This window comes from Schistocerca gregaria, chromosome 2 (genome assembly GCF_023897955.1).
Source record: "Schistocerca gregaria isolate iqSchGreg1 chromosome 2, iqSchGreg1.2, whole genome shotgun sequence".
In the NCBI taxonomy this organism is placed as follows: domain Eukaryota; kingdom Metazoa; phylum Arthropoda; class Insecta; order Orthoptera; family Acrididae; genus Schistocerca; species Schistocerca gregaria.
Genome location: NC_064921.1, coordinates 807,431,770 through 807,459,432, shown reverse-complemented (window position 1 = coordinate 807,459,432; position 27,663 = coordinate 807,431,770). Strand labels below are relative to the sequence as shown.

At 39.3% G+C, this 27,663-nt stretch overlaps 1 protein-coding gene across 6 annotated transcripts in view; it reads right to left on the bottom strand.

Moving 5' to 3' along the window:
- The window catches only part of LOC126335096 (ATP-dependent DNA helicase Q1-like), a 138,640-nt gene extending 113,106 nt beyond the window's left edge, over positions 1-25,534 (bottom strand). The window contains exons 1-2 of one of the 6 annotated variants that reach the window (XM_049998009.1): positions 25,242-25,534; positions 1,892-2,010 (exon numbers count right to left, since the gene is read on the bottom strand). In XM_049998009.1, the coding sequence (XP_049853966.1) occupies positions 1,892-1,943 (52 nt within the window). In that variant the 5' untranslated portion in view covers positions 1,944-2,010; positions 25,242-25,534. Of the gene's footprint in view, positions 1-1,891; positions 2,011-17,722; positions 17,918-21,817; positions 21,840-25,018 lie in introns of those variants that run through there. The other 5 variants (XM_049998007.1, XM_049998006.1, XM_049998008.1 and 2 more) reach the window with 5 other exon arrangements.
- Between the last annotated feature and the right edge of the window lie 2,129 nt (positions 25,535-27,663).

Below are 27,663 nucleotides of genomic sequence, written 5' to 3'. Positions count from 1 at the left end.
TGAAAAATCATCCTGGAAACATTCTAACAGGAGTGTGAAAAGGGTCAGTCTTGGGCCCACTTTTGTTTTCCTTGTATCTCAATTATATTTCTTCGGTTCTGCCTTCATGTAAATATCATTTCCGTACCAATGACCCCCACATTGACCTAAGAGCCAGACCTTAAGATAGAAATACTGCAACTGTCCCATTTAATGATGATCTGCCTTCAGAGGTAAAATGAGCAACAAATCTGGGGCTTGAACTAACTGCAAAAATGTCACGATTAATTCTAGTATCCCATCAGAATTCTGCAATAATTTCCCTACCATTCAACTTGATGGCATCTCTATACCATATCAGAATGCAGTGAAAATTTTGGGTGTAACTTTGGATCAGCATTTAAACTGGAAAGAGAATATTGTCGCCACTTGTCAGAATGCTTCCACTTGCCCCTATGCCCTCAAAACGTTTTGGACCATATTTCCACATGATGTGAAATGTAAACTGGTGCAAGCACTCATTCTGCAAAACTTCTATTATTGCAATGTAATTCAACAATGCACGAGTAGTGAAAACACAGGATGGTCAGAGCTAACCATTAATGCCTGTGCACATTACGTCTGCAACATTTGACGATATGACCATGTCAATGCTTCACACACACAGTTAGTGTGGCTGTAGCCAGACAAGTTACAGGACTACCAAGCAGTATGTCTATTTCACTGGCTACTTCATATGCAAGCATCCCACTACCTTGCTTCAAAATAATAATAATATAAATACAAGGTCTCACCTAACTAGTGTACTAACTGTGCATATTGATAAAACAAAAAAAACAAAAATTGCGAACTTCTTCACTGTCACTGGTGTCCGCCTCTGGAACAAGCTGCCCTACATTCTTTGCCCTGCTACTTTTAAGAAAAAGTTGAAGCACTAGCTTCTGCCATAGTGATTACCCAAAATTAATGTATACGAGCAACTTTCCCTCTGCCATTATTCCTATCTTCTCCTAGTTATGCTTCTTTCTCATTTCATTTCTCTATGACTCACACCATCTTCATGTCCCTTATATTCTTCAACTGTCATCTTTCTCTCCCTCATCCATCCCTTTCTCTGTGCCCATTGTTGCCAGCACTCATAATTAGAAACCTACCTTACTGTAATCTCTAACTACTGTTGTATTTACCATGTACAAACATGAACTGAGTGTATGTTTTTCTTATGTATACTATAGTAACTTTCATTTTTTAAAATTTAGTATAACATGCTTACTGTACTATATGCAATGTGAAATATGTAGAACGCTTAGTTAGGTGTAAGAGATGGACAGATAGGCCTAATCTTGATAGGCTAAATAAATTAATAAAAATAAAAAATAAATTATTCGTCTGATTTGGTTCCATCAGATTTCCACTTCTTCCTCAAGCTCAAAATTTTCCTCTGTGAATGGAGATTCTCTTTACACATAGAACTGACAGCCAGAAGTGACGTATTTTGTAGGCCTTGAGGATATAATATTTAAGATGGGATCAAGCATTGGAGCACTGACGAATCAAGTGCATTAGTGTACAGGAGACTACATTGTAAAATAGAAATGTTTCACTGAGGTAAGTCATTTCTTTCTATTCCACTCAGAGAACTATTTAAACTATCCTCGTAATCTGACTGTTCTTCATGCTAACTGTAGTTTAATTATTATCTGCGTTATTTCAAAATTACTAAAATGTGAAATGAGGTTATCTAGTAGTAATACTCCCAAAATTTAACGATTTGATACATTTTAAGTAAGTCTTGGTTAAAAGGTAAGTAAAATTTAAAAAAATTCAGAATGATGAGAGAGGTAACAATAATGACATTAGAAATGAACAAATTAGTCAGTGTGGAAGGTGTTTGTTTAAAACTCAAACTCACCTTCGTAGCCATCTTCTATGTCTGGATTACTAGATGACGAATGAGAAGCCATCTCCTCTTTTTAGCTTCTATGCTGTTACATGAATGTCTTGCTCAGGATTATCAATGTCTTTAGTCACCTGGAGATGTAAATAGAAAATATGTCAAAGGGTTATGAATGAAAGCCAAATTTACATAAAATTCCTAACACATATACTATTCTTACAATAAATCACAGCCAGTCACACAGATGTTAAGTACATATCAGTGAAGTTTGTGCTCCTCACAGCATAACTGGGACCACAGAAATAGAAAATAACATGAGTGAAAACAAAGTAAAATTTTGTGTAGGCTGCAGCCCTCAATTCACTGGTAGGATACTAGTAAAGTGCTACAACACTGAAAAAATTGAACTGGCAGATACTTGAAGATAGATGCAAACTATCCTTTGAAATCTTGATTACAAAATTGCATGAAACAGTTCTAAGTGATGAATCAGACATATGGAATAAGTTCACAGATATGTGAGTGGCTCAAAGACTTATTAAATAATAGAACACATTATGCCATGGACGGCAAGTGCTCATCAGAGACAAAGGTATAGCCAGGAGTGCCCCAGGGAAGTGCGATAGGGCTGTTGTTGTTCTCAATTTACATAACTGATTTGGCAAATAGGGTGGGCAACATTTGGACATGGACACCATCCGGTCCTGGGGCAGAAGAGCGTGAAGAAGAAAGTGTGTGTTGGAGTTCCCGCATGGAGAAAACAATATTATAGCTTTTACTATTTTGAGAGGAGAAAGCAAGAGGTCGCACTTGCGCTGCACGTTTCTTTGGGAGAAAGGCTGGTGGGTAATTTGAAGAGCTCGAAATCTCAGCAAAGTGTTGAGCCAATGAGTTAGAAATTGCGACGGGGCCCACTAAGGTATCATGCGTGACAGTGAGCGCAGAGATTGGGGGGAAACTAGGCGCACCAGGTAACCATTGAATTCAACTCCACACTTTGGAGGAGGGAGTGAGGGTGTTAAGAGAGTTAGTAAAGAAGTCCCAGCTTCCCTTTTTGCTATCACGGATAACATGACAGCATTGCACACGTAACTGCTTACAGCAGATACAGCTGGCCAAGGTAGGATGATGACGGAAAATGCGAAGAGCATGTTGCCGCTCACATATTGCGTCACAGCACGCCTTGTTCAACCAACGAACTGGGGGGCACTGGGGCAAATCTGAGGTGCGAGGTATTGAACGTTCTGCAGCTGTAAAAATAACTTCTGTAATATGAGTGACCTGATCATCGATGCTAGGAAACTGACGGTCATCGAATGTTGCTAAAGACGAAAAAAGTATCCAATCGGCTTGGGCAAACTTCCAGCATCTTGGGTGCATAGATGGCAGTTGTGGCTACAATCGAAGGATACATGGAAAATGGTCTCTCCAGTGTGTATCAGCAAGAGCGAACCATTCAAAGCGACAAGCTAGCTGAACAGTACCAATCGAAAGATACAAATGAGAGAAATGTCTCATGGAGGCAGACAAAAATGTAGAGTCCCCAGTGTTGCGGCAAACAAGATCTGCTTGGTGGAAGACATCAATCAATAAGGAGCCTCAAGGACGAGGACGTGGAGATCCCCAGCAAATAGGGGGGCGGGAGCTGACCAAGGAGATGAAGGAGATTAGCTCTTGCCATCAGTGTGGACAATGGAATACATACAATACAAAGCGGTAGGATCATAAGAGGATCGACAATTCATCCCAACTGGCTCTAATGCTGTGGATATTCCAATGGATAATGGACATAGGGTGGACAGAAAGGGAAGAATCTTACCACGGTTGCTCTCAACTCAATGACTGCTAAGAGCCAGAGGCCGACAGCATGGAATGGCATTCAGCCGAAGGCAGAAGATCCTGATCCATAGGTTGTTCAGGAGCAGCTCCTGCTGCCAGCAATCGGCTGGTTGATTGGCCACCAGCAGTGCACTTTGGCGACACAGAAGACAGCCAAGGGTGGTTACCGCCAGGTGACACTGTATATGAGATACGCCGTGGCGGAGGAGAGGACTAGGTTTCTTATGAGCCTTCTTGGAAACAGGACGTTGAGATGAGGGAGGAATCGATGGTTGTGAAGGCAGGGTATGTAAAAAATCGTCGCAAGTAGGCTCTTTTTTGGAAGTCCGGGTTTCTGATTTTGGGGCTCGTGATTTAGCAGGAGTCAATGAAGGGTGAGCCATAGAGTGAGCAGGTGATAGTGGGGAGGCTGAATGAGCGATCTTTGCACTGGCCAATCTGATGACCGTGGCACTAAAGGTGAGAGCACAAGTCTGCGTGGCTGTCTCCTTAGTAGGCTGAGGAGATGCAAGGACAGTGCTATATCTACCTGCGGGAGGCACAGTGGGCTTTCGACTGGCGAATAACTTTCGAGCAGCAAATGTCAACGCCTTTCCTTCATTCTGATTTCCTGAATGAGCTATTCATCTTTAAAAATGGGCCAAACTCTATAGGAAGCAGAGTGGTCACCCATACAGTTGTTGCAACGAGGGATGGAGGTGAACAAGCACCCTCATGGGCATTCTTGCCACACGTAATGCATTTGGCCGGATTGGAACATGACTGGCTGGTATGATTTAACTGCTGACAATGATAGCAACACATAGGGTTGGGGATGTAAGGGCGAACTAAAATTATGTCATAGTCGACTTTTATGTTCGATGGAATTTGAACTCTGTGAAATGTCAAGAAGATAGTACGGGTTGGAACCAGGTCCTTGTCAACTCTTTTCATGACTCGATGAACAGCTATTACACCGTTGTCAGAGAGGTAGTTTTGAATTTCCTCGTCAGAAAATCCATCGAGGGAGCATGTATAAACCACCCCGCATGATGAATTTAAAGTGTGGTGCACTTCCACCCGGACAAGGACGGCGTGTAGCAGTGAAGTTTGCAGCAATTTTTGTGCCCGCAGGGCACTGACTGCTTTTAACAACAAGGTGCCATTTCATAATCGGGAACAAGACTTTACAGGACCTGCAATTGTGTCAACACCTTTCTGAATAATGAAAGAGTTGACTGTGGAGAAGTCTTGACCTTCATCCAACTGAGAAACAAGGAACTGTGGAACTGGTGGAAGAATTGTCCGTGGCTGAGACTCATTTAACCTTTGCTTGTGAGCAGACATAGTAGATGATGAGGAAACCATTGCGGAAGTATCCCCCATGATTACCGGCATCTCAGATGGCGCACTCCTTCCTAGTGGGGGCCCTCTCTGAGGTCACTCCCACCTTAGGTGATTGTTCACATCTCAGGTCACACCTCCCGAGGACCGGACAGAGGGACCAATCGCGCACTTTTGGAAGGTACCAGCTCGGATAAAGACCCCTCCTTGGGCCTGGTATTTACCAGGGGGTATGTAATGTACGTGTCCTACCTGTCTACCCAGGGTGGGGAATTATGCGTTACCCCATCACCGGCTACACGTGGGAATGCGTGGGTTGGCCTTCAGACACGCACAGGGAGGAAATAAGAGAAACGGAGGAACAAAGAAAAGGAAAGGAAAGCAGAGAGGTCTCAAACGCCGCAGCGGAGAAGAGGGTAAAGAAAAGAGGCAAGGAAAAGAGAAGGACAGAGACTTTCCAGCAGAGAAAGTGAAGATGAGAGACTGTCTTACAATTACAAGCGTCCATCTCCGGACGTAGGCACAAAACATACACCCAGAGGGGGAGAAGGGGAAGGGAAGAGGCTGAGGTGAGGGAGGTAGGTAGGATGGGGGGGGTGGGGAAGGATGTGGAAAAGGAAGGTATGCAGCCCGGAAAGCAAAGAGGGCCGCACTAGCTTGGGCTCCTGTGCTCGCCACGAACCTGTCCACAAAAGAGCTGTGGACCCCCTGAGGGGGTAATGGAGAAATACCAGATTTCTTAATCAGAAGTTTACAAGAGTCTCTACACTTGCACCCAAACAAGATTCTAATGGCCCTTTTCTGTAGTTTAAAAGTGCTATTAGCAGTTTTAGAATTTCCCCAGAAAGTGATCCCATATCTAATACGAGAATGAAAGTAGGCATGATATGCATTCATCACTGTTTTCTCACTACAGCATAATTTTAGTGTGCAAAGAAGGTAACATGTTTTTCTCAGTTCTGCATATGTTTATTCCATTTTCTACACCTACACCTACATTTATACTCCACAAGCCACCCAATGGTGTGTGGCAGAGGGCACTTTACATGCCACTGTCATTACCTCCCTTTCCTGTTCCAGTCACATATGGTTCGCGGGAAGAACGACTGCCGGAAAGTCTCCGTGCACACCCGAATCTCTCTAATTTTACATTCGTGATCTCCTCGGGAGGTATAAGTAGGGGGAAGCAATATATTCGATACCTCATCCAGAAACAAACCCTCTCGAAACCTGGACAGCAGCTACACCGTGATGCAGAGCGTCTCTCTAGCAGATTCTGCCACTTGAGTTTGCTAAACATCTCCGTAATACTATCACGATTACCAAATAACCCAGTGACGAAACGCGCCGCTCTTCTTTGGATCTTCTCTATCTCCTCTGTCAACCTGACCAGGTATGGATCCCACACTGATGAGCAATACTCAAGTATAGGTCGAACGAGTGTTTCGTAAGCCACCTCCTTTGTTGATGGACTACATTTTCTAAGGACTCTGCCGATGAATCTCAACCTGGCACCCATCTTACCGACAATTAATTTTATATGATCACTCCACTTCAAATCATTCCATATGCATACTCCCAGATATTTTACAGAAGTAACTGCTACCACTGTTTGTTCCGCTATCATATAATCATACAATAAAGGACCCTTCTCTCTATTATTCACAATACATTACATTTGTCTATGTTAAGGGTCAGTTGCCACTCCCTGCACCAAGTGCCTATCCGCTGCAGATCTTCCTGCATTTCGCTGCAATTTTCTAATGCTGCAACTTCTCTGTATACTACAGCATCATCTGCAAAAAGCTGCATGGAACTTCCGACACTATCTACTATATCATTTATATATATTGTGAAAAGCAATGGTCCCATAACAGTCCCCTGTGGCACGCCAGTGGTTACTTTAATGTCTGTAGATGTCTCTCCATTGAGAACAACATGCTGTGTACTGTTTGCTAAAAACTCTTCAAACCAGCCACACAGCTGGTCTGATATTCCGTAGGCACTTACTTTGTTTATCAGGCGACAGTGCAGAACTGTATCGAACGCCTTCCAGAAGTCAAGGAAAATGGCATCTACCTGGGAGCCTGTATCTAATATTTTCTGGGTCTCATGAACAAATAAAGCAAGTTGGGTCCCACACGATCGCTGTTTCCGGAATCCATGTTGATTCCTACAGAGTAGATTCTTGGTTTCCAAAATTGACATGATTTGCGAGCAATAAACATGTTCTAAAATTCTACAACAGATCGATGTCGGAGATATAGGCCTTTAGTTTTGCACCTCTGCTCGACAACCCTTCTTGAAAACTGGAACTATCTGTGCTCTTTTCCAATCATTTGGAATCTTCTGTTCTTCTAGAGACTTGTGGTACACGGCTGTTAGAAGGGGGGCAAGTTCTTTCATGTAATCTGTGTGGAATCGAATTGGTATCCCGTCAGGTCCAGTTGACTTTCCTCTGTTGAGTGATTTCAGTTGCTTTTCTATTCCTTGGACACTTATTTCAATGTCAGCCATTTTTTCATTCATGCGAGGATTTAGAGAAGGAACTGCAGAGCTGTCTTACTCTGTGAAACAGCTTTGGAAAAAGGTTTTTAGTATTTCAGCTTTACGAGTGTCTTCCTCTGGCTCAATCATCCCGGAGTGTCTGAATATGCTGTTTCGAGCCACTTACTGGTTTAACATAAGACCAGAACTTCCCAGGATTTTCTGTCAAGTCGGTACATAGAATTTTACTTTCAAATTCACTGGACACTTCATGCATAGCCCTCCTTACATTAACTTCGACATTGTGTAGCTTCTGTTCGTATGAGAGGTTTTGGCTAGATTTAAATTTGCAGTGAAGCTCTCTTTGCTTTCGCAGTAGTTTCCTAACTTTTTTGTTGAACCACGGTGGGTTTTTCCCATCCCTCACAGTTTAACTCAGCACATACATGGCTAAAATGCATTTTATGATTGCCTTGAACTTTTTCCATAAACACTCAGCAATGTCAGTGTCGGAACAGAAATTTTAGTTTTGATCTGTTAGGTAGTCTGACATCTGCCTCCTTTTACTCTTGCTAAACAGATAAACCTTCCTTCCTTTTTTTACATTCCTATTTACTTCCATATTCAGGGATGCTGCAACAGCCGTATAATCACTGCTTCCCTGTTCTGCACTTAAAGAGTCAAAAAGTTTGAGTCTGTTTGTTGTCAGTAGGTGCAAGATGTTATCTCCACAAGACGGTTCTCTGTTTAATTGCTCAAGGTAATTTTCAGATAGTGCACTCAGTATAATGTCACTTGATGCTCTGTCCCTACCACCTGTCCTAAACATCTGAGGGTCCCAGTCTATATCTGGTAAATTGAACTCTCCACCTAAGACTATAACATGCTGAGGAAATTTATGTAAAAAGTATTCCAGATTTTCTCTCAGTTGTTCTGCCACTAATGCTGCTGAGTCGAGAGGTCGGTAAAAGGAGCCAATTATTAATCTAGCCCGGTTGTTGAGTATAACCTTCACCCATAATAATTCATAGGAACTATCCACTTCTATTTCACTACAGGATAAACTGCTACTAACAGTGACAAACATGTCACCACCGGTTACATTCAGTCTATCCTTTCTAAATACCGTCTATGCCTTTGTAAAAGTTTCGGCATGATTTTATCTCTGGCTTCAGCCAGCTTTCCGTACCTATAATGATTTCAGCTTCAGTGCTTTCCATCAATGCTTGAAGTTCCGGTACTTTACCAATGCAGCTTCGACAGTTTACAATTACTATACCGATTGCTGCTTGGTCCCCGCATGTCCTGACTTTACCCCGCACCCTTTGAGGCTGTTGCCCTTTCTGTACTTGCCTGAGACCATCTATCCTAAAAAAAACAGCCCAGTCCCCATCACACAACCCCTGCTACCCGTGTAGCCAACTGCTGTGTGCAGTGGATTCCTGACCTGTCCAGCGGAGCCCGAAACCCCACCACCCTATGGCCCAAGTCGAGGAATTTGCAACCCACACAGTCGCAGAACCAACTCAGCCTCTGATTCAGACCCTCCACTAGCTCTGTACCAAAGGTCCGTAGCCAGTCCTGTCGACGATGCTGCAGATGGTGAGCCCTGCTTTCATCTCACTAGCAAGACTGGCAGTCTTCACCAAATCAGATAGCCGCCAGAAGCCAGAGAGGATTTCCTCCGGTCCATAGCGACACACATAGTTGGTGCCGACATGAGCGACCACCTGCAGATTGGCGCACCCTGTACCCTTCATGGCATCTGGAAGGACCCTTTCCACATCTGGAATGACTCCCCCCAGTATGCACACAGAGTTGGTTTTCTTCCCCTCCCTTGCAGCCATATCCCTAAGGGGCTCCATTTGATAGAAATGGGTTAATGTATTAGTGACGGTGTTGAATTTTTCATTCATATCGTTCATTTCGTACACTTCTGACCATTTTTCTTTCTGTAGTAAGATGTTGAAGTAGTTTACATTATCCTGATTAGAACTTCTACATGAGGTACTTAAAGACATCTTGTTGATAATAATGCCTATTACTTTTGTGCTTAATATTTGAGCAATATGGTCACTAAAACTTGCATTGAAAATTTTTAATGAAGTGGTGTGTAAAGACTTCTTGACTAGAAATTGATCTAGAGCAGTTTGGCAAGTTTCTGTTACTCGGGTAGCCGCTTTTACTTCAGCCTTTAAATAGTAGGATGTTGTGAGGTTCAAAAAGGTCTCTCTATTTCCACCATTTGTGAGGAAATCAATATTGAAGTCACTACAGATTAACAACTCACAATCCTTTTTATTTACTTTATTTAGCAATGACTCAATTTTGTTTCAGAAGAGTTCCAAATTTCCGGGTGGTGATCGGTAAACTGTGGCAATAACCAGGTTGAACTAAATAATTTTTACAGCTGCAATTTCATAATCCTTTTCAACATTTGTTCTTGTTAAGTCAGGTAGGGTAATAAAATCTACATTTTCCTTTGTGTAAATTGCTACCCCACCCTGGTTGCCATTTTTCCTGCAGTAGTAAGAAGCCAAAACAAATTTATTTTCATATTCTGGCAATGTCACAAATTTCCAGCCAATGGGTTGCAAATAGAATTTAAAATTCTTTAACTAGTTTTCAACACCAACTAGGGGCACCTTCTTCAGAAGAAACTGTTACCTTACATGTGGTTAAAAGGAAATTTGAGACACATTGCTCTAGTCAGAACATTAAAACCACAATTAAAACATTTTTGACCTGAATACATAACGGGTATAGTCAAAATTTTAAAACAGTATATAAATATGCCACTGAGGGCACTACAGTGGTATAGGACATGAGTGACTCACGAGGAGACATAGTTATGGAAACATATCATGCAATAATATGTGCACTAAACAGTTAAATAAGTAACATAAACACACGGATAAATAGCTATACATAGTTTTATTCAAAACTTTGCATGAATTAATTTTTAATATCTTCCTTTGTGGTCATTCCATTTATTTTCTGAGCAACATGACACATGATTCATCAGTCTTAACACTTCAGTTTTTTATATTGATGTGCCCTAATATCTCACAATGATTTACACATTTTGATGCACTCTAACAATAATGCTCTCTCGTCTTGTTTTGAACTCATTTTCCACACAACAACCATCACCTCTGTCTATGTAACACCAAGGGACTGTCAAGGATATCACCAACAATGCACACACTGACAGCACAATATTTCCAGGATCGACAACATACTTTCAAAGTTTTTGATGTTCTGAATGTTATTGTGCAACCTCTCAATCTCACTCCTCGATGGTCAGTATTACTGAGCATCCAAGAAATACTGCCAATATTATTGACCATCTAGGGAGCACTTAAGAATACATATAATAGGCAGAGACTCAATACACATTAACTCACTGTCAACACACACAACAAATACTCTGTTTGCCAAATCCCAACACCCCACCCTGAACAAATATTTTTATGTGCTCGCAATAATATAGAATGCTACACCATCTCAAAGCACTATGCATTGTACTTTATGCATTTAAACCACACAAGTTCACCAATTTATGGAATTTGTCTTTACTGAGAGGCTTGGGCAATAAATCAAAGCATTTCCTTTGTACACAAATATTACATAGTAATATCATTCTGTTTTCAGTGGTACCTAATAAGATGTTGCCTAATATCAATGTGCTTGAATCTCACACTTGTTATTTCTTTCTGAGATAACATGATTAGCTCCCATTTCCTTTCAATGCACTTTGGTCAGTTCAGTAATCACATGTGGCTCAGATTCACCTTTCAGAGTTCTTAACCGTAACACTCCTCGTAAGGTGAATGACAATCTCATACACTCAGAATCTTTGTTTCTCACAAGACCAGAATATTAATCCTCCCATCTACTTGAAACTGCTACTTGTAACAGAAACGTGTTATGGAGTTCATTTCGCCCATCTGCATCACTAAGACATTCCAGATTCCAGTTTCCTGTCTTTCACTACCTTAATTTGTAATCAACTGTTCCATTTAAATATTTATTTAACTGCAACCCAATGTTTAATTCTATAGTCTCTGCAAAATTTGTTCACAGTGTTGGATGCAAAGGCAATATCTGGCATGGAAATTTGAGCTAAATATACAGGACTTTCCACTGCCTCCAAATAAGGTACTTCCTTTTCATACATTTCATCTTCTTTACTATCAGCTGTACACTCTGTTCTATAGGTGTGGATAGATGAGGTTCTAAGTCGTCTGCCACCGGGCACAGCCAAGACAATGTAGTCATACAGGTGTGTGTGTATATATATAAAAACAAAGATGATGTGACTTACCAAACAAAAGTGCTGGCAGGTTGATAGACACACAAACATACACACAAAATTCTAGCTTTCGCAACCAATGGTTGCTTCTTCAGGAAAGAGGGAAGGAGAGGGAAAGACGAAAGGATGTGGGTTTTAAGGGAGAGGGTAAGGAGTCATTCCAATCCCAGGAGTGGAAAGACTTACCTTACGGGAAAAAAAGGACAGGTGTACACTCTCTCTCTCTCTCTCTCTCTCTCTCTCTCTCTCTCTCTCTCTCTCTCACACACACACACACACACACACACACACACACAAACACACACACACACACACACACACACACACACACACACACACATCCATTCGCACATACACAGACATTTGTAAAGGCAAAGAGTTCGGACACAGATGTCAGTCGAGGCGGAAGTACAGAGACAAAGTTGTTGTTGAAAGACAGGTGAGGAATGAGTGGCGCCAACTTGAAATTAGCGGAGGTTGAGGCCTGGCAGATATCGAGAAGAGAGGATACACTGAAGGGCAAGTTCCCATCTCCGGAGTTCTGACAGGTTAGTGTTAGTGGTAAGTATCCAGATAACTCTGACGGTGTAACACTGTGCCAAGATGTGCTGGCCGTGCACCAAGGCATGTTTAGCCACAGGGTGATCCTCATTACCAACAAACACTGTCTGCCTGTGACAATTCATGCGAATGGACAGTTTGTTGCTGGTCATTCCCACATAAAAAGCTTCACAGTGTAGGCAGGTCAGTTGGTAAATCATGTGGGTGCTTTCACATGTGGCTCTGCCTCTGATCGTGTACACCTTCCGGGTTACAGGACTGGAGTAGGTGGTGGTGGGAGGGTGCATGGGACAGGTTTTACACCAGGGACGGTTACAAGGGTAGGAGCCAGAGGGTAGGGAAGGTGGTTTGGGGATTTCATAGGGATGAACTAAGAGGTTACGAAGGTTAGGTGGACGGCGGAAAGACACTCTTGGTGGAGTGGGGAGGATTTCATGAAGGATGGATCTCATTTCAGGGTAGGATATATAAAAGGTTCTTTGCCTTTACAAATGTCAGCTTGTGTCTGTGTGTGTGTGTGTGTGAGTGTATACCTGTCCTTTTTTTCTCCTTAAGGTAAGTCTTTCCGCTCCCGGGATTGGAATGACTCCTTACCCTCTCCCTTAAAACCCACATCCTTTCGTCTTTCCCTCTCCTTCCCTCTTTCCTGAAGAAGCAACCATTGGTTGCGAAAGCTTGAATTTTGTGTGTATGTTTGTGTTTGTGTACCTATCGACCTGCCAGCGCTTTTGTTTGGTAAGTCACGTCAACTTTGTTTTTAGATATATTTTTCCCATGTGGAATGTTTCCCTCTATTATATACAGTCGATCACAGTCAAAGAAGGATGCTGAAAAGTAGCCGCATTCTCTATCTTTGTTCATGTAACTGTTGATGACACAGCACTTCAACTATGTGACAAGTCGTTACCTTCCTTTTCTATAGCTTTCTTCCAGTTATTTGCATTCAGGCTGGCCATGGCTTCCTCAGCTGTAAGATGTTTATTGTTGGATGCTTGAGCAGCCATGTACATGTACAGAATTTTGCTTTTGGAGTTTACTGGATCTCATCATCCATTTCATCTTAAATAAACATATATATAACTGCTCTTGAACAACTTATTCAGATCTTTTAGTTTCTAACTTTGCCTTTGCATGCTCTTGTACATCATATTCAGGATGAATATTTTCAGATACTTTTTCGCCCTTTGTTTCATTTTAAGCACATATAAAAATATTACATCTCTGCTAGTTTTTATCTTCTTCTTTTTAGGATTTGTAAGTCTGTAACATATGGAATCTTCACAGTGACCAATAAAAATATACTTTTGAGATTTAGGGTCGCATTTTCTTCTAAGTCGTTTGAGAACTTGGATCATGGTGTTGTATCTAAAAATTCTTAGATGATCTAGATGAGGTTTGTTTCCAGTACAAACATCATGTGGAATCTTGTTTAGTACAGTTTCAGTAGGTAATCTATTATTTAGATACACTGCAGTTGATGCTACTTCTGCCCAGTAACGTAGTTTGATGTCTGATTTCAAATTCACTCAGTTGTTGCTCAAGCTGTTTGTCGACAAATTGGGTACCATTGTCTGATCTGAGAATTTTTCATCTTTTTACCAGTATCTCTTTTAACCACAATGTGAAAACTGTCAAATATTTGACTCACTTTGTCCTTGTTTCTAAGGAAATAAAAATGGGTATATCTTGAAAAATCATCAATAAAGTTAAGGAAATAACTACTGCCTCCTATAAATTCCTTTTCCACAGGCCCATTTCTATGAGTATCAGCTGTAAAAGCTCAATAAATCTACTTGTTTTGAATGGTAATCTGGCTAGCTTTCCTTGTATTCAAATTTCACAAGTTACCACTGCCATATACCTTTACCCTTGTTGCCATACCTTTTCACAAGGCAATACCTTTCCAATTAAGCAGCCAAGTCTTTGATTTCGCAAAAAACCTTTTGCAGAATATACTGGATAACAATTTCACACTTGAAAAGCATCTAATTTATACATACTGCTTCATTTACTGTGGCTATTACAATGCCACTCTGATCAATTATTTCTGCACCATTTAAATAAAAAATTAATATGTTGTCCTTTCTATTTCACTCACTGAAAGCAACTTTCTAGCAGCACTCTTCACACAATGTACATTATGTGCTGTAATATCTTGCAGTCTGGATTTTAGAGAATGCCATTTAAACATTCGCTCGCCTTATTTTACAAGCATTAAATAACAAAATTGCACTGGTTGGTATTTACTGTGACCTATCTAAGTCATTTTACTGTGTGACCCACAATATTCTCCTGGATAAACTGAGGTGTTATAGGACTGAAGGTATAGTCAACCATGAATAATGTCATATGCAGCCAAAAATCTGCAGAAAGTGTTACTTACTAATTCAACCAATGTAGTCAGGGAACATTATTCTGACTAGAGAGAATTCATGTATGGGGTTTCCCAAGGTTCAAACATAAGACCTCTTACTGTTCCTCATATATACACTGATTTCAGTAAAATGCAACACACAGAAATAGTTCTTTTTGTGGATCACACTAGTATTGTAATCAATCCAAGTATACATACAGCAAGAGAAACAATGAACTCTCTTTTTTTGTGTAAATGACAGGTTTTCTGCTAATGGGCTAACTCCCAATTTTAAGAGCCACAATGTATTCAGTTTTGCACACCTAGAGGTACCACACCAACGATAAGTGTAACATGTGGTGAGGAAATACTAAATAGAGTGAAAACTTCAGAAATTTTAGATGTCCATACTGATGAGAATATAAACTGGCTACACTCAATACAAATACTTTGAGAAAAGGCTTCTTAACACTTAAGGGAAGTTGCAACACTCTATCCCGACAATGTTAAATTTAGTGACTTGGTTTCCCTATATTTCAGGAACCACTGTAGACATTGACATGGAACTTTTACACGGCATTAAACTGCATGTTCTGAGTCTACTGAACTACAATAATTGCATTTCAGTCACTGCTTTCAGAAATACTGATTTTTAATTACACAGTTAAAATTTTGTGTACTTTTTTGTACGTTATCCTAAATAATTTTAATTATACATAACATTATGTTCTTCTTTTAATTCAGTAGGCTCAGGATACATATGTTAATATATGTTTATTTTTTTATTTTTAGTCACTCAGAAGCACCCTGCACTGTAACGTATATCATCCTCTCGATTTTATTTCAAGCTTTTTCTTCTTTTCTTGTTTCTGGACTCCTTAGTGGCCAGCTGTGATGCATGCTCTTCTTTATCAATACGAACCTTGTCCATCTGTTCAAGTTCTCTGATGCAGTTTGCTCCTGGATTAACTCCCTTATGCTGTGGCACTTTCATCTTACCAACATTGCCATCATTAAAAGCAATAACAGCATCAGTGACGGCACACTTCAGTGTCTTCATTCCAACAAAAACATTTACTGGTGAGTGAGTCCATATAAGATAACTGAATGACTCATTGGGATTTTGAGTCTGACTATGCAGACACTTCTTCAGTAATTCAGGATTTGCCAGGTGCCTGTAAATAGGTTTTATGATATCCATGACTTCTGCTAGGATGGAATGTATGAACTGTTTGAGTACTGGGCATTGCAGTAATTGCACCATGTCTCAGGTCCAGGAGGGCAAAGGTGGTGTACTGGCTTTTCATAAGTTGACAGTCCATGGAAGAAGGTAGCCCATACTGCCTGCTTCATTTCCAACAAATTCTCAGTATTATTTCTAATGGCTATCCCATAATACTGCTGTAGTTCATCAATCATTTTGTCTGTCAGCCTGCCTCTTATGGTAAGATAAGATAAGATACTTTATTGTCACATAACATGTTTTTATACAATCATTCGATTGAGAACTTTGGTGACTCGTCAGTCTTTAACCTAAGTTGTTACAGTATTTTATATATTACAGAAAATATGTCAAACATACATTGCTTATTATAATAAAAATACAACATTATATTTTAAATCTTTTTGTAACTCATTGAATCATTACTATAGCCGTCACTCACCTATATGAAGTATGGATGTACTGAACGGGATACAAACCGCCATATAATTCTATATATAAACATGAATATACAGTGAATGTGTATACTTTGTATCTATATGGCTTCGAAAGTATACCATTTGTACTTGCATCTTTACTCCCTATTCCTATTTATAAATTCTTCTAAACTATAACATTGCTTTTTATTCATTTAGAAATTCTTCTAGACTATAACAACATTTGCTTTTTAGGTATGTGTCAATGGTCTCCAATGTGGATTCCCCAAATATTGATCTTATCTTATTTCTGATCTTCAGAGCCATGTAATATGGAGTATTTTCATATACTGTGAGTCGGTAACAAGGTAGCATGTATTTCAATTTATGTTTAGTTTCATAGGCATGTGTGAATGTATTTCCTTCAAACAGATGTAAGTTTTTCTGTTCAAAGAGAAGTATTTCATATATGAAGATGGAAGGGATTGTCATGAAGTCCAGGCTTTTGAATAGTGGTTTGCATGAATGTCTACTATTGGTTCCTGTCATTGCTCTGATGTTTTTTTAGTTTGAAGATTCAAAGGAGGTTTGTCTTTTCAGCACCCCAAAATATTATTCCATATCTTATAAGTGTTATAAAATACGCGTGGTATACAGTTTCCTTCACTGTTAAATCCATTACTTTGTGTAATACCCTCCTTGCATAAACTAAACTATTTAATCTCTTCAATAAACTGTCCACATTGTCGGTCCATTGCAAGTTTTTGTTTAAAGTTATCCCAATAAATTTTACAGAATCAACTGGGGTCAGTTCTTTACCTGAATATTCTATTTGTGATATACATTCAGTAGTTTGTTTGGGCCTGAAGTGTATGATTTGGGTTTTTTCAAGATTTAATTTCATAGCATTATCTTTTATCCATTGTTCAAGTTCTTGATGAGTTCGTTTCGCGGTCCTTACTAATTTGTCAGTGTTTTTGCAGCAGACTACAGCAGTTGAGTCATCTGTGTAAAGTATTGTATCTGTATTTACTTTGCTAGACATGTCATTTATGTAATATAAGAACAAAAGTGGTCCAAATATCGAGCCCTGGGGCACGCCTGCTTGAATTTCTTTCCAACTAGAGCAAGTTTTCTCTTCCTTTGGATGTATCACCACCCTTTGGTATCTGTTTTTGAGATAAGATGAAAACCTTCTTATAGATTTTCCATGGAAGCCATAGGTGCCCAATTTTTGGAGCAGTAGCTTATGATTTACTGTGTCAAAGGCCTTTGAGAGGTCACAGAAAATACCAGATACACTTTGTTTGTTGTCAAGGCATTTACTTACTTTGGAGATTAATTCATTAACAGCTTGTAAAGTGTTTCATCCCTTCCTTTACCCATATTGGTTATTGAGAATAATATTATCTTCAGAAAGTTTCTTGTCTCTCAAACTTTGTTTCAACTTCCGCAACATCATGCCCATCATCTTCTGGACATGACCACCACTATTAACCTCTATAACACAGCAATCCACAGCCTACTATATAAAAAATTACTGATTTTATTAGATCTTTAAGTAACACACATAAAATGTTTTAATATTTTCAACCAGTGAAGATTATATTTAAAAAAAAAAACCTACTTCTCATGTGAGTTTATAAGTGATATATGCGTATCATTTTGTTCAGAAATTTGCAAATTTTATAATGAGATAAAAATCCGAAAATGTAAAAAAAAAATTTTGCATTTTAACTCCCCTTAAGTCTGAATTCAGTTCGATGTTAACGAAGTTCCCTTCCCCAGAAACGCTTCTCTTGCTATTGCCAGTCTACATTTCATATCCTCTCTACTTCAGCAATCATTTATTTTCTGCCCAAATAACAAAATTCATCTACTATTTTAAGTGTCTCATTTCCTAATTTAATTCCCTCGACATTCAACTACATTCGATTATTCTTGCCTTGCTTTTGTTGCTCTTTCAACAACCTGTCCATTCTAATTAACTGGTCTTCCAAGTCCACTGCTGTCTATGACAGAATTAAAATGTCATCAACAAACCTCAAAACTTTTGTTAACTTCTCCCTGAACTTTAATTCCTATTCCAATTTTTTTTTCTTTGGTTTATTTACCGCTTGCTCAATGTACACATTGAGTAACATCAGAGATAGGCTACAACACTGTCTCACTATCTTCTCAACCACTGCTTACTTTACATGCCCCTTAACCACAGTTAAGTAAGGAAGAGGCTCCAGGTAGAAGTAGATGTAGTTAAGATGCAACAGAATCTCACTAGGAAACCAACTGTTTCAAAAAAAGTAGAAAGTAAGAGGAAAGTTCTGTTGCTAGGTAGCAGCCATGGAAGAGGTGTGGACCAGATTTTGCAGGAAAAATTAGATGACAGGTGCCAGGTTACAAAATTTTTCAAGCCAAGTGTAAGTCTTAGCCAGGTGGTAGAGGATATAGGTTCTTTGTGCAAGGGATTCACAAAGCAGGATCATGTGATGATCGTGGGTGGAGTGGGAAACAGTACTGGTGGGGATCAGGGCTACAGGATTGATTGTGACCTGGTGAAAATAGCCTCTGCAACGACCCATTCCAATGTTGGGCAGGTGCCTGCTTTCGTGTGGCATGATCAGCCACAGTTGAACTGCTCTGTCAGGAAGGTAAATATGGAGTTGGATCAGTTGTGTAGGGTAGCCACTCTGTCAAGACATTGGATTGTTTCCTGTCGAGGCTATTGATTGGGGGGATTTCACAAGGCATGGTCTACATCTCAATAGGAAGGGGAAGGGTAAACGGCAGGGTTTTTAGCGAAATCCATAGGGGGGGGGGGGGGGGGGTTGGAGACTAGTACTCATGGATGTACCTCTTTTTTAGACTAGTATCAGTGTCCAATGAGAAGTTTAGGAAGGCAGGTGCTAAAGAGGTCCAAAACTCACAAAATTCTCACAACAGGAAAGTAAATAATAATGTTACCATATTTAACCAAAATATTGGTGGATTAAAGAAAAAAGTAGATTCTCACAAAAGTAAAGTAAAAAATAATGGTACAATTTTTCACCAAAATATTCCGAGATTAAAGAATAAAGTAGATGAGCTCCTGGTTTGTTTAGATGACACTGAATCTGATAATGAAATTGATATACTATACCTGTCTGAGCATCACATTGTGTCTGACATGGAAAAGGTAAATATTGGTGGTTTTAAACTAGCTGCACATATGAGTAGAGAGGATAAGGTGGAAGGAAGAGTTGCCATATATGTCAAAAGTTATCACTGTGTAGAAAGCTTAGATACAAATTTTTTTTGTCTAGAGCAACATCTAGAAGCATGTGCCTGTCAACTTAAACTGAAGGAGGGATCTTTTTATAATTGCAACAGTATAAAGGTCCCCTTCAGGAAACTTTCATTTATTCCTGGAAAACTTTGATGCCTTGTTGTGCTATCTGTCAGATAGGGGAAAGCAAATAATTATTTGTGGGGACTTCAATGTTGATTCACTGATGAAAGAGTGTAATAGGAAGAATGACCTAGAAGTCTTGCTTGGTTCTTCCAATTTGACATCTGTCATTAACTTTCCTACTCGGGTAGTAAAGGACAGCAGCACATTGATAGATAACACTTTTATAGACCAAGATGGGTTTAAAAACATAAATTCTCCTCCTGTTGAGAATGGGCTTTCTGATCATGATGCTCAGCTAGTTACAGTATATGACATAGCTCCATTCAGTAATTCAAAACTACCTTCCAAAGTTGTGCGTTCAATTAATGACTCAACAATTAGAAATTTCAGAGAAAATCTTCAGCAGTTAGACTGGGATGAGGTGTACAAGGAACCCGATGCTAATTTAAAATATAACTTATTTCATGATACACTTGTAACAGAATTTGAAAACTGTTTCCTCGAGAAAGTAGTTAAATCTAATTATAAGAAACCATGCAAAAAACCTTGGCTTACTAAAGGAATAAAAATATCTTGTAACCACAAAAGGGAACTGTATCTAACAACAAGAAAGGGTAATGACCCAGAAAGAACCAAATACTATAAAAACTAGTGTGCTCCATTACGAAAGGTTATTAAAAAGTCCAGAAGTATGTGCATCATGTCTGAGATTAATACCTCTGATAACAAAATCAAAACAATATGGTATATTATTACAAGGGAGACAGGGCAACCAAGAGTACAGGATGACGGCATCACCATCAAAGCAAATGGAAACTTGATAAACAACAAGCTGGATGTCGAAAACATTTGGAATAATCATTTTTAAAATGTTGTAGAGAAAATAGGATCTAAATGTTCATTAGAAGAAGCAAGGCAGTTAATGGAAGAGGACTTACCCACACCATTTGATACAATTAAAATTCCACCCACCTCTCCTTCTGAAATTAGGAAGATAATAAACTCTGTCAAGAACGAAAGCTCACATGGAATTGATGGCATTTCCAGCAGGATAATAAAAGCTTGTTCCCAAGAAATAAGGGGGATTCTTAGCCACATATGTAATAGTTCCCTGAAGTAGGGTATTTTTCCAGATAGACTGAAGTATGCCATTGTTAAACCACTGCATAAAAAAGGGGATACGTCTGATGTCAACAACTACTGCCTAATCTCTCTTCTGACTATCTTATCCAAAATTCTTGAAAAAGTAATGTATTGTAGAGTAGCTTCACACTTTTGTAAAAATAAAGTTTTAACAAAATGTCAGTTTGGTTTCCAGAAGGGTTTTTCGACGGAAAATGCTATATATACTTTCACTAATGAAATATTAAATGCTCTGAGTAACTGGAAGTCACCCATTGGGACTTTTTGTGACCTATCAAAGGCATTTGAATGTGTAAATCATGAAATACTTCTAGATAAGCTCAAGTACTGTGGTATGAATGGGACAATGCTCAAACGGTTTAAATCATGCCTAACTGGAAGAGTGCAGAAAGTTGAAATAAACAGTTCACATAATAAGCAAAAAACTGGTGATTTCTCAAACTGGGGAACAATCAAGAATGGGGTGCCGCAAGGTTCGGTCTTGGGTCCTCTGTTGTTCTTAATATATATTAATTACTTGCCATTCTATATTCACAAAGATGCAAAGCTGGTACTTTTTGTCGATGATACAAGTATAGCTATCACACCCAACAGACAAGAATTAACTGGTGAAATTGTAAACAATGTTTTTCAGAAAATCATTGTGTGGTTCTCTGCAAATGGGCTCTCATTAAACGTTGACAAAACACAGTATATACAGTTCCACACAGTAAATGGAATGACACCATTAATAAATATAGACTTCGATCAGAAATCGGTAGCTAAGGTAGAATATTCAAAATTTCTAGGTGCATGCATTGATGACGGGTTGAACTGGAAAAAACACATTCAGCTACTTATGCTATTAGGGTCATCACAAATTTTGGCGACATACATCTGAGTAAATTAGCTTACCACGCCTATTTTCATTCTCTGCTTTTGTATGCCATCATATTCTGGCGGTAACTCATCATTGAGTAAAAGAGTATTCATTGCACAAAAGTGTGTAATCAGAAATAACTGCTGGAGCTCATCCAAGATCATCCTGCAGACACTTATTTAAAGAGCTAGAGATCTTCACTGTAGTCTCACAATATATATATTCACTTATGAAATTTGTTATTAACAATCCGAATGAACTCAAAAGTAATAGCAGTGTATATGGCTACAACACTAGGAGAATGGATGATCTTCACTACTCAAGGTTAAATCTAACTTTGGCTCAGAAGGGGGTAAATTATGCTGCCACTAAAGTCTTTGGTCGCTTACCTAATACCATCAAAAGTCTGACAGATAGCCATATAGCATTTAAAAGGAAATTAAAAGACAACTTAAATGGCAACTCCTCCTACTCATTCGATGAATTTTTGGATATAGTAAGTGGGTAGGTAATTTCCCAAACCACAAAAAATATTGAGTGTCATGTAATATTTCGTGTAATGTAATATCTTGTATAGACACCTTTTATTCACCTGACACATTCCAAATCATTACAAAGTGTCGTATTCATGATCTATGGAACAAGTACTAATCTAATCTGATCTAATAACTGATGTCTGGTTACTGTACACGTTGTGAATAGCCTTTTGCTCCCTGTACTTTACTCCTGCTAGTTCTGAATTTCAAGGAGAGTAGTCTAGTCAACATTGTCAAAAGCTTCTTCAGAGTCTACAAATGCTATAAAAATAAACGTAGGTTCACCCTTCCTTAACCTGACTTCTAAGATAAGTGGTAGGGGTCCCACCACCTTTGCCTGCCTCATGTGGTCCTACATTTCTCTGTAATTCAAACTGATCTTCCTCAAGGTCAGCTTCTACTACTTTTTCCGCACTTTTTCAAATATATGAGATCAGTTATTGTGCGGTGATATTGTACAATACCACCTGTATAACTGCATGCAAATCTAACTCCCTCTTCCTTTCTCCAACCAACCTGAAGGATTATGCAAGTAATTAGAATGTTAAAAACAATATATTCAATTGGGAAATATAAAGTACTGGACTATGTCTTTTAAAGCATTGGTGACCTCATTGCAATAACGTTAGTCCACCTGTTCAACACTACATTTACAAGTGGAATACTTTCTTGCTATTTAAAGATCATGATGCTCAAGCCACTTTTCAAAATGGGGAACAAAAGGAGCGTTAACTGATTGTAGACCCACTGTTCTGTTGTTTTTGTTTTCAAAAATACTGGGCAAAAAGTTTTCCAGAAGAAGGTGTTAATTTCATAAAAAATACAATATTTTCACTACAGCCAATGCAGTTTTCAGACAGGCTGATCAACAGAAATCGCAAATATTTGAATATAAGAGCTCTGAAAGCCTGATAATGGCAAAAAAGTTACAGGTATATGTCTTGACCTGTCCAAGGTCTTCGACATTATAGACCATAATTTATTGCTGCAGACATTTGATAGTGTTGGTATCAGAAGTGCACCTAATGACTGACTAAGATCGTACTGGCTACAAGCAAGTAGTAGAAATACAATTTAATGAAAAATAAATAAATAAATAAATAACCAGCCACTGTTCTGTTCACAATGAAGAAAAATAAAATGTGTTACTAGGGTCAGTATGGCAAATCGTTCAATTTTTGATTTATCTAGGGGGTCTAAGAGGAAACGTACACTTTCACAACATTACTCAGTTTGCAGATTGAAGAAGCATATTAATCAGTGATGAGACAGCAGAAATGCTTCAGACTTGTTCAGCCCCCCCCCCCCAAAAAAAAAAAATAGTAAGCTGATAATGAATAAAAATAAAAACGTAGCATTAAATTTCCATAACAGTGACAAAGAGACTGAGGAGGACCTGTAAAGTCAGTTTGTCAGACACATTTATTGTTAAGTGTAGTCACTGCAAAATTTCTAGTGATCTGGCTTCAAGACAACTCTATACAGGATTCACATATTGATGGCATGTTTAACAGATTAAGTACCCTGAACTACTAAATACAAAGCCTGAAAATTGTTTCATAAGGACTGTCTGATGACTTGTGTGCTATTTTAATGAGACCTCTTTCTGGGGCAACCCACCATCCTGATTACAATTCTTTAGAGTGCGCAAAAGAATAGTGAGAATCATGATGAATCGAAAAGATCAAACCCTGTAGATGACTCTTAAAAGCTGGGAATGCTTCCTCTTTGACTTACAGTCTTGAAAGTGCAGCGCTTACTATGGAGTGTTCAATAATATGTCCTGGCATACATACATTAACCCATGTTCCATAGATCGTGAATATGACATTTCATAATGATGTGGAACATGTCACTTTAACACAGGTTTTCTTTGTGAGATATAATTAAGGGTTTTTTTTCTTTTAACTTCATATCTAAAAGTTCATCTATTGAGTAAATGGAGTTCTCATTCAGAAATTCTTTTAATTAGCTTTTAAATGTTGGTTGGCTATAGACTTTTTGGCTATCTGTCAGACTTCTAATGCTATTTGGCAAATGAACAAAGACTTTTGTGGCAGCATAATTCACTTCTTTCTATGAAAAAGTAAGTTTTAATCCAGAATAGTGAGGATCATCCTTTCTTCTAGTGTTGTAGCTATGCATGTTTTTATTTTTTTATTTATTGGGATGGGTTATTAATGACAAATTTCATTTAGTGAATATATGTATTGCGAAGGTACTGTGAATATCCTGAGTTCCTTAAATAAATGTCTGCAAGGTGATCTAGGGCAGGCTCCAGCTATTACTCTGATTACACGCTTTTGTGCAATGAATACTTTCTCTCTTAATGATGAATTGCCTCAAAATATGGTGTCATATGAAAGCAGTGAATGAAAATAGGCATAGTAGGCCAAAATTTGCAATAACCCTAACAGCATAAGAAGCTGAACCTAACCATTTCAGCAGTTCATCAATGTGTTTCTTCCAATACGATTTCTCATCAGTGCACACATCCAGAAATTTGGAATATTCTGCCTTAGCAACAGACTTCTGTTCATTTACTATATTTTTAAGCAAAAATCAAAACATTCATAATCATAAAACATGGCAGCAACAAATAAACAAGCAAAAAATAATGTGTGTCTCCTAAGAAAAACACTACGCAATGGTAAAATTATCTATAATAAGGAGCCAAAAGAAATTAAGGTAATAAATGACCTCATAAAATTCAATGCAGCGTTGAAATCATAGTCCCTTGCAAATTATTATTATTATTTAGTGTCACGATTTCGCTTCACTGCAAAGTGACTGTTGTCAATCCGCCTGTTTTCACAGGTAACTGACAGTAAATGTAGTTCGCCCAGACTGGCATTGATATTTTATATACTTATTTGTGCAGCTTTAAATACATAAGTTATGGTTTCCCACCTACACTATATACCTGCAATTCTGTTTTGTAATAGATTACTTCTTGTTTACAAACGTATTATACTTCATGTTTACAAACGTATTATTCAATTCGTCTGCCAGTTTCAGTGCAGTTACTACGAAGACTACAGGTCCTCAGCCATAGATGATACATGAATAACTTCGTTTCTGCCAGATACTGGTCACTAGTTACTGCAGTGTAACATACAGGGTGTTTCAAAAATGACCGGTATATTTGAAACGGCAAAACAAACTAAACGAGCAGCGATAGAAATACACCGTTTGTTGCAATATGCTTGGGACAACAGTACATTTTCAGGCAGACAAACTTTCGAAATTACAGTAGTTACAATTGTCAACAACAGATAGCGCTGCGCTCTGGGAAACTCTATAGTACGATATTTTCTACATATCCACCATGCGTAGCAATGATATGGCGTAGTCTCTGAATGAAATTACCCTAAACCTTTGACAACGTGTCTGGCGGAATGGCTTCACATGCAGATGAGATGTACTGCTTCAGCTGTTCAATTGTTTCTGGATTCTGGCGGTACACCTCGTCTTTCAAGTGTCCCCACAGAAGGAAGTCACAGGGGTTCATGTCTGGCGAATAGGGAGGCCAATCCACGCCGCCTCCTGTATGTTTCGGATAGCCCAAAGCAATCACACGATCATCGAAATATTCATTCAGGAAATTAAAGACGTCGGTCGTGCGATGTGGCCGGGCACCATCTTGCATGCACCATCTTCGCAGTGTCGTCTAAGGCAGTTTGTACCGCCACAAATTCACGAAGAATGTCCAGATAGCGTGATGCAGTAATCGTTTCGGATCTGAAAAATGGGCCAATGATTCCTTTGGACGAAATGGCGGCCCAGACCAATACTTTTTGAGGATGCAGGGACGATGGGACTGCAACATGGGGCTTTTCGGTTCCCCATATGCGCCAGTTCTGTTTATTGACGAAGCCGTCCAGGTAAAAATAAGCTTCGTCAGTAAACCAAATGCTGCCCACATGCATATCGCCGTCATCAATCCTGTGCACTATATCATTAGCGAATGTCTCTCATGCAGAAATTGTACTGGCGCTGAGGGGTTGCCGCGTTTGAATTTTGAATGGATAGAGATGTAAACTCTGGCACATGAGACGATACGTGGACGTTGGCGTCATTTGGACTGCAGCTGCAACACGGCGAACGGAAACCCGAGGCCGCTGTTGGATCACCTGCTGCACTAGCTGCGCGTTGCCCTCTGTGGTTGCCGTACGCGGTCGCCCTACCTTTCCAGCACGTTCATCTGTCACGTTCCCAGTCCGTTGAAATTTTTCAAACAGATCCTTTATTGTATCGCTTTTCGGTCCTTTGACTACATTAAACCTCTGTTGAAAACTTCGTCTTGTTGCAACAACACTGTGTTCTAGGCGGTGGAATTCCAACACCAGAAAAATCCTCTGTTCTAAGGAATAAACCATGTTGTCCACAGCACACTTGCACGTTGTGTACAGCACACGCTTACAGCAGAAAGACGACGTACAGAATGGCGCACCCACAGACTGCGTTGTCTTCTATATCTTTTACATCACTTGCAGCGCCATCTGTTGTTGAAAATTGTAACTACTGTAATTTCGAAAGTTTGTCCGCCTGAAAATGTACTGTTGTCCCAAGCATATTTCAACAAAACGGTGTATTTCTATCGCTGCTCGTTTAGTTTTTGTTGCCGTTTCAAATATACCGGTCATTTTTTAAACACCCTGTATATGTTAGACTGTGGTGGTTACGTCCTTGATACAAATCAACACGGAACGATATGCCTGCACAATAATTTGTGCCCACCAGACATCTCAACGGTGGAGACAGATCGTAGTGTCTGAACAAGGGGTTTGTGGAAAATCTGTGCATAAACCTGGAATTTGGTTTGAGTAAAACTGCCCAATTCTGTGGGCATAAATCAGATCGGCCCAGGCAAATCGTAGCGCCTGCAGAGAAGATTGCCGAAAATACGGGGCGCGAAAGTGTTTGAGTCTGCTGTTTGTTCAATATGTGGCGACGTCATTTATCCACTGCGCCAAAAACAGCGGGTGAAAGCTGCAGCTGATAGATATTTATCTTTGCAGTAATCGGCTTGGTTACGAGTTGTTTATTCTTGTTAGTTTTTGATCTGTGCTTAAAAAATAAAATGTTTTCTCATCTGATAAAAAAGTTGGTACTTCATAAAATATAATGGCTCCCATAGTGGTGACCCCGAAAAATCGTAGCATAAGCATAAAGAAAATATATATACCGACGAGAATAATGAATTCAGAGACAAAAGCATGGGGCAGTGAAATCAAGATTGAAGACTACAGTCTGTTCGACCAAGGATCGCGGTCCACGCCCTTTGATTCGCCACAAAACGGAGCGACAGATGTTAACGCAAAAGATGGGAGCACCTACGCGCG